The sequence below is a fragment of the Cnephaeus nilssonii genome (genome assembly GCF_951640355.1).
Source record: "Cnephaeus nilssonii genome assembly, chromosome: 1".
Lineage (NCBI taxonomy): Eukaryota > Metazoa > Chordata > Mammalia > Chiroptera > Vespertilionidae > Cnephaeus > Cnephaeus nilssonii.
In genome coordinates this window covers 116,060,960-116,068,799 of record NC_137072.1, presented here as the reverse complement: position 1 = coordinate 116,068,799, position 7,840 = coordinate 116,060,960, and the positions used below count along the sequence as shown (strand labels likewise).

The 7,840-nt window shown below is 65.9% G+C and overlaps 1 protein-coding gene across 12 annotated transcripts in view; it reads left to right on the top strand.

Annotated features, from left to right (window-relative positions):
• Window positions 1-3,176: 3,176 nt before the first annotated feature.
• The window catches only part of ABLIM2 (actin binding LIM protein family member 2), a 91,058-nt gene continuing 86,394 nt past the window's right edge, over window positions 3,177-7,840 (top strand). For all 12 annotated transcript variants that reach the window (XR_013813494.1, XM_079770232.1, XM_079770231.1 and 9 more), the window contains exon 1: window positions 3,177-3,321. Coding sequence is in view for 11 of the 12 variants with exons in the window: in XM_079770232.1 (XP_079626358.1) it covers window positions 3,312-3,321 (10 nt within the window). In the remaining variant the exon portion in view is untranslated. The remainder of the gene's footprint in view (window positions 3,322-7,840) is intronic.

Genomic DNA, 7,840 nt, shown 5'->3' with positions numbered 1-7,840 from the left:
TCTCGCGCAGGGGAGTCCTGGTCAGAACCGTCTCGCAATTTCCTGAGATGACCGAACGCCAAGTCCTCAGAGCTCCCTGGGCAGGTGAATGGTGGCAGAGACCCGGCTGCTAGGGAATCAATGTGCGTGTAAGCCGCCGGCCAGGTGCCCTCCGTGGCGGGAGAACCAGGTGACCTGCAGGTGTGTGCCGGGAGGTTGGGCCTGAGTCAGCGGGGAGCCGGCCGTGTGGCCCGGCTGGTGGAGAGAGGGAGGCTCTGAATGTAAGTCACATGTTATTTTTATTCCTGGTTTCGCGTGGCAGGGTTTAAATTATTGAGCGGCTGGAGAGATCCCACAATGAAATCATATTTCATTTGCTCTCCACTTGGCCGTGAAGTCCATCAATGTCTGGGCGGGCTCTGGAGGCGCAGAGGACAGAGACCTGCAGTTTGGCGAGAGAATGCGCGGAGGTGCCCTGGGCTCCCCGGGCCCCGGACGCTGCGGCTTCCCGACCACCGAGCACCTGCGACCCCAGGCTTTCTGCGCAGCTGGGTTTGGGGGCGACGCTTCTCTACGTGAGGCCCCTGGTGAGCGGCCACCGTGCTTTCCACGCAGAGCAGCCTGAGGGGGGCCCAGCAGACAGGCAGGGGCAGGGGTGGTGGGAGGGGCTCGGGGATGGACCCCTTTCCCTTCCATTTGCTGAGGGAGGGGCTCCGGGAAACAGCAGGGGGTGCACGCTGACCCCACAGCTCACTGGCTCCTCCCCTCTGTGCTGAGCGTTTCAGCATGTGCTGGAGCCCCCGGGGTGCCTGGAGCCCCCACAATGTTCTGGAGACCCCATCATGAGGTGACCCCGCCCCCCTAGGAGACCTGACATCTGGCAAGGGAGCCAGGATAGAGACAACGGGCAAGATGATGGAGCGATGTGAGGGAGAGTGGGAGCCCTTGTTGCACCTCGGGGAGCAGAGGTGGCCCTGGCTTAGCTGGGGCTCAGGGGGCTCCTCCAACTGGGGGATCTGCAGCAAAGTCCGGCTGGTGAGTCTGCAGGTGAGGGTGGGGCATTCCCAGGGACAGAGGCGAGGTTTGGATCTGTGGAACGGGTCCCTCTGCACTGGGCTCCGCCCCTCCTGCCCAGGCCTCTCGCCCCGTGGAGGTGATGACAGAACCGGGAGGGGCCACAGGCTCTCTCTTCAGAAGGGCCTGGCTGTGCACCGAGCAGCTCCACTAGGCAATAGTGTGCGTTTGGGTAAAGGCCTCAGTGTCTTTTCTTTTTTTTTTATTGGTTTCAGGGAGAGGGAGAGAGAGAGAAACATCAATGATGAGAGAAACAACAATCATTGATTGGCTGCCTCCTGCACGCCCCCTACTGGGGATCGAGCCTGCATGTGCCCTTGACTGGAGTCGAACCTGGGACCCTTCAGTCTGCAGGCCGATACTCTATCCACGGAGCCAAACAGGCTATGGCTGAACGACCGTGCTTTTAAATAAAGCAGGTGGTTTTGTATATTTAAAGGTGTTCGTGAAAGCATATATTTGCATGTATTATTTTATATATATATATATTTATTTATTGACTTTTTACAGAGAGGAAGGGAGAGGGATAGAGAGTTAGAAACATCGATGAGAAAGAAACATCGATCAGCTGCCTCCTGCACACCCCCCACTGGGGACGTGCCCGCAATCAAAGTACATGCCCTTGACTGGAATCGGACCCGACCCCTGTCCATGGCCCGCCACTCTATCCACCGGCCAAACTGGTCAGGGCTGCATGTATTATTTTTGTGTTTTATGACCACCTTTGAATTACCAGAAATGGAACCCCAAAATTATAACCTGCTGCCCTCAGGGGAGCAGAGAGGACTTGACCCTGAAACCCAGTGCCTAGGGGTCTGAGGTTGCCCCCTGGATCCTGCCCCATCGCCAGAACAACCCACTGAGAACAGGTGGGGTGGAGCCTTTACCATCCTCTCTGGCCTCCTGCTGACCCCGCAGGACCCCTGGGCCCAGGTGCTCTGCCATCGCTGTCCTCCGGGCCAGGCTAGAACAAGCAGCGCGCCAGCCCACAGATCAGGGGAAGGGTGCTCCTTCCATCCCATCACACACGTTCTGGGCAAAAGGCCCCAGCGGGCAGGCCCCGGAGCCCTGCAGCTGCCAGCCCAGCCACCCAGCGGGCCTCCGGGTTTCAGGGTGTGTGGGGCTGGGGCCGACTGGCCTTGACCCTGGCTGGCTCTGCAGGACTCCAGCTCTCTCCAGGAGTCATGAGGCCAGAGGAAAATATCTCCTTCTGCCTCGGTATCCCATTCAGAGTCCACAATCTCCGTGGCCCACCCTCCGCCCTTGCTGACAGCACCTCCAAGCAGCCCTGGCCCCGCTCCCTGCAGTGCCGGGTCCCAGAGATTCTGCCTCCTGAATGCTGGTCCCGTCCAGGCCCTCTGCACCCCCTGCAGCCCTTTCCTTAGTACAAGGCGCCAGTGGGTGCACCTGTTCCCACCCTCCCTCTCCCGTACCCATGGCCTGTGCTGGGCGCCTGACGTCACAGAGGGCAATTGGTCACTGCGGGGGTCTGGGGCCCGTCCTGTCCTGGGGTCGCCCCTCCCCAGAGCAGCTCCAGCTGGACCAGGCGGCCGCAGGCGCAGTGTGCCAGGAGCCTGGGGTGTGCGGCCCTAGACCTGGAGTCCGGAGCCCTGCGCCGGAACCACAGCCTGTTCAAGCCTCGCCGCGGAAATGGGCAAATCCTGCCCTGCCGCCGCCGCCTCAGTTTCCCCCTCTGCAAACGGGTAGGAGGGGGTTCAAGGCCCTTTGCAGCTCCAGGACTCAAGAGCTGCACCAAGTTCGCCTTCCCCTCGGGTGTCCTCCTTGGCATTCCCGGGCTGCCAACAGCTGGCGCCAGCCAGGCAGACAGCCAGGCAACTGTGACAGCTCCGCAGAGACCCACCAGTGGCTGCAGGAGGCCGCAGCGGCGTCGACTCTTTGCGCATGCGCTAGGCGCGCGGCCTGCCGGGACTTGTAGTCCGTCCGTGAGGTGGCTGGGAGGTGAAGGCGGAATGATGGGGGCGCGGCGCCTACACTTCCCAGGGTGCGCCCCGCCCGCGACGCGGCGGGGGTGGGGCGGAGCGGGGCGGGACAACCCGGGGGCGGGGCCGACGGGGCGGGGCCGACGGGGCGGGGCCGGCGCGCCCAGGGTCTGCGGCGAGGCTGCGGGCGGGCGCCGCTGTGCGCGCAGCCGCTGACCCGCGGGCGGTGGGTCGTCGCGCCGCCGGGCGCCGCACCTGCGGGCTGGAGCGCCGGGCTGCAGCGGCGCCAGCAGGGCCCGACTCGGAGCTGCCGCCGCGATGAGTGCGGGTGAGTGAGGGGACCGTGGCGTGCGCTTTCCCGAGCTGGGTCGCGGCGCAGAGAGGGCGGGGGAGCTGCACCTGCAGCCGGGGCACGTCGCCGAGCGGTGCCACCCAACTTTTGCTCCAGGGTCTCTTGGTCCCGAGGGCCCGGCGCGCAGCCCGCTCCCCGTCCCTGCGCCCCGGGCACGTAGCTGTGCCGCGCGGGCTGGTGAGCCTTCCCAGCGCACGGGCTGGTGGCTGCGCTGCGCTGCGCTGTCTGGACGGCACCGCTCCTCCGCTTCTCCTTGGGGTCCGGGGTCGCCGCGGGTGCAGGAGGCGGCCGGGATCCCGGAGGGCCGCGGGGCCGCCGCAGACCCAGACCCCGGCGCGGAGAGCCGTGACGACGACACGGGGGCCTCTGCGGCAGGGGGCGCCGCCCGGGCGCGGTTCCCGCCGCGCCTAGGTCCCGGGCGGAGGGCGTCAGGCCTATCCCCGGCGCCCTGCTCGCGCCCAGGGCAGATTTGGGGCACGGAGCCTGCAGGTGTTTGCCACTCGCCCTTAGCTCTGCCCGCAGTCCGCCGCCTCACCCCTGCGCATCCCCACGGCCGCCTCCGGCGCCGCACCCTCCGGATCGCACGGCGGCCTCTGTGCGGCGCTGGAAAATCCCTCGTCGCCACAGGCCAGCCGCGCCAAGGGCTTGGAGAAACTGAGGCCCGGAGCTGGGGGCCTTGGCGGGGGCGTCTGGGTCCTGGCCTGAGAGACCGGGTTTGACAGCCTCCTGGGGGCGGCCCTGGGCCGAGGTCTTGCCTTACATTCCCTGGCGGGGAGGGGCCGTCACCCTATTTTTCAGGGTGGGACCGAGGCCTGTGCGCTTGAGTCACTTGCTCAGTTCCCACAGCGGGGTGGGGACTCGAACCCGTGCTTCCTGCCTCTCCACAGCCTGCAGTGTGGCCCTTGGCCCTGCTGCAAACACCCGTGGGTGGGGTGGAGGGGTCGGCCTGGGGGGACTGTGTCTCCAGGGAGCCCTCCCTCCCGCCGGCTCCCGGCCCAGGCAGGCGGGATGGCAGGCTGTGGGCGTTGGGAGACGGCGGAGAGCAGGTGGCGGTGGGGGGGGGGGGCGGGGGGGGGGCGCTGCGTTCATCCTCTGGAAGAGGCCTTCCGAAATGGCCTGGGAACAGGGCGGCCCCGGACCGGCCGACCTCGGGCACAGTCGTCTGATGGGAGGCGGGGTCATGGCAGGGCGCGCAGGTAATTGGGGCTTCCTGAGACCATAATTGATACCTCCCACCCTCCTGTAATCAGAGGGCGCCCCGGAGGACGCCCTGCCCCCCATTGGCGGTTGTCCTGGAAGAGGGGTATGTGGGCACCGGCCATGGGGGTGGAGGATGGAAGAGCGGGGTTTGCACCTGCCTGCCCACCTGGTGGTCTCGCACCCTCCCGAGCGCGGCTCCTGGCGTGTAGGAGCAGCATCGCTGGTTCCCTGCACAGAGTAGGTTCTTTCTAGCTTGTGACGGCCATTGCCAGGTGTGGAGTTCACCCCGCCTTCCTGAGCTGATCCAGCGCTTCGGGCCGGGCAGTGAGCAGGCTCGGCCGTCCATCGTCCCTCGAGCCCCAGCCCCTCCCCAGCCCCTCTGCACAGCTGTCGTTCCCACCGCACGCCCCCGTGCCCGCACCGGGCTCTGGTGTCTGGCCACTGTGCGCATCTGGCAGGTCAGGCTTCCGTCATCGGCAGGGGCAGGTCCCCCGGCCGCCCTCCCGCCCCATGATGAGGCTGGCATCACCCGGAGCCCCAGAGCCCGGCGCCAGCAGGTGTGGAGGCGTCACGTGGTCCAGGCTCCAGCTGCCCAGAGGCCGATGGTCTACACCGGAGGCAGCCTGCACGCCTCCCCTCGCCTTTGAGCCCCTGGGGCTGCGGGAGCGTCTCTCCTGGTTGGATAATGAGGTGGCACTTGTTTTGTTGCCATGCCGACTTCGAGGGGCTGGGGAGATGGTAGGAGATGGCACTGGGCGCCCGTCGGATCCCAGTCCAGCGCACTCGCTGGGGGCTCCCCTTGCCTCAGTTTCCCCATCGGATAGAGGGCCAGCCCACAGCGGGTGGGGTCCCAGTAGATGATGAGATGGCAAGTGTGACGGTGGCTTCATAGCCTCGCAACCCATGGGGTCCCAGCGGGTCCAAGTGGGGCTCAGGAAAGAACCCGAGCTGGGAGGGGCTCCTGTGTGAGCTCTGCCACCCGCGGGCACCTTGAGCGAGACCCAAGCTTCCTCTGAGCCTGTGACCTCCCTGGCGGCTGCGGCTCCCGGAGGCAGGGTCCCCAGGGTCAGAGGTTCGTGCGCGGGCGATGCTGTCCTGCCAGGGCTGCAGGAAGCCGGGCTGAAGCGATGGAGCTGATCCTCTCCCCGTCCTGGAGGCTGGAGGTCCAGGACCGAGGCGCCAGGAGGGCTGTTGGTGCCTCCCGAGGCCTCTCCGTGGCGTGTAGACGGCCGTCTTCTCCCTGTGCCCCACAGGGTCCTCCTCGGCGTGTGTCTGTGACCTAATTGCCTCTTCTTATAAGGACACCAGGCAGACTGAATGAGGGCCCGTTGCTACGACCTCATTTGCCTTAATTACCTCCGCGAAGGTCTTCTCTCCAAATGCAGCCGCATCCCCAGGTCCTGGGGTTAGGACTTTAACATCTGGATTGGGGGGTGGGAGGAGGGAAGAGATTCAGCCCAGGCCAGGGGTGCAGGACCAGGGGGAGAGCCTGGGCAGCTGGCTGGCTCCTGTGTTAGCATGGCGGAGCTGGAGGGGACCTGGAGGATGCTGGGGGAAACCGAGGCCTGGAGAAGTAAAACCGCGGTCCAGGGCCAAGGAGAGTGGGCGGCAGAGCCAGACCGAGCCCTGTCCCCACTCTGGCTGGCGCCGGTCCCCGTATCTGGAACAGAGAGGCGAGTCCTTCCCTAACCCCAGTGCGGGCAGGGACGCAGCCACCACGGGTCCCTGTGAGCATCACGGATGACAGCCGACGTCGGAGCCGCCTCAAGGTGGAGGCAGCGAGGGGGTCGAGGGCATGTGATCATTCCTTCCGTCAACAAATGTTTGCTAAACGCCTGCGGCGGGGAGTTGGACGCTGGGAGAAAGTGCTTAAGAAACGTTACATTTGGAAAGCAGCGAGGACAGACTGCACGTCACCCAGGACCTGCGCTCCTCAAAAGTGCACTCTGACCCGCGGAGGAGCGGAGCCCGGGAGGGGACCCACGCAGCGAGGCCCCGGGGAAGGGGAGAGCGAGCCGCCTCCCCACCTGCGTCTTTCCCGGCTCTGTGGCTTCCCCAGGACTCCCGCATCGCCCTGCTTTCCCTTCGCCACGAGAATCCGGTGAGAGCAGAAGCCATCGCTTCCCGGGCTCAGGCGCGGCGCTCTGCCGTGGAGCCAGGGCTCGGGGAGAGACCCCTGGCGGGCGTGGAGGGCTCCCAGGTGACGGCATCCAGAGCGTCCCTCGGGGGTGGCGCTGGTGACTCCATCTGACGTCGGTGCCGCAGAAGACAGGGCGTCCGCACCCAGAAAGTCACCAGACGTCGTCCCCTCTGAAAGGGCCGGTGGTGGCCCAGGACCCCCGTCCTGCTCAGCTCAGCCTGGGCACCCCGAGCTCAGAACTGGGGCACGTCCGGACCCTTAAGCGGCCACCCAGGACCCTTGGACTCTGGTTTCCATCGATGAGGCAGTCTGGGGCAGATGGTGCATTTTCTGCCATCAAGTTCCGAGTTTGGTGAAGGTGGGAAAGTCCGATCTTACGGTCCCAGGAAAGTGGGTGTGACCCTTGCTAGGGAGGAGTCGCCTGTCGGACCCCTGACCCTCCAGGGCAGGCGTGGGGAACCCTTTTCCTGCCGAGGGCCGTTTGGATATTTATAACATCATTCGCCGGCCATACAAAATTAGCCACTAGGAATCAGCCTGCGGTATTTGGTCAAACATTTCATGAACTCACCCCCGATGCCTCGGCGGGGCCAGACCACGTGCTTTCACGAGCCTTATAGGCCCTGGGGCCGGACATTCCCCCCCCCTCCCCCCCGCCCGCTCCAGAGCATCACCTGGGTCTGGGGGGAGCTGTGAGGGCCAGGGGACATGGCGGTGACAGGAGGGGGCAGGTCCAGCCTGTGGACGCGTGTGTCCCGCCTCTGGTCCTCGGGCCAGGCCAGCTGCCGGGGCTCTGGGCGGCTGGCCGGACCCCGGACCCCTCCCCTGCACAGACCCAGCGCTCCCCGCTCCCCGCCTCGGCAGGACGTGGGAAGGCCTCCCCTGAGCTGGAGTCTCGGGCTCCAATCCCAGCTCTGCCACCTGCCAGCCTCCTGGGTGGTTGGGCTTCTCTGAGCTGCCAGTGCCGCCTTCCGGGCGTCCATAGGGACCGAGGGGCCGAGGGCTGAGCATGGGGGGAGGAGGCCTTAAAGGCAGGTGCAGGCAGGGAACCTGGGCGTCAGATCGCGGCTCGCGCTTTCTCCTGAGGATGACGTGGTCTTGCGAGCGGCCCAGGGGACCAGGAGCCAGGAGCCAGCGCAGGGCAGCGCAACCTGA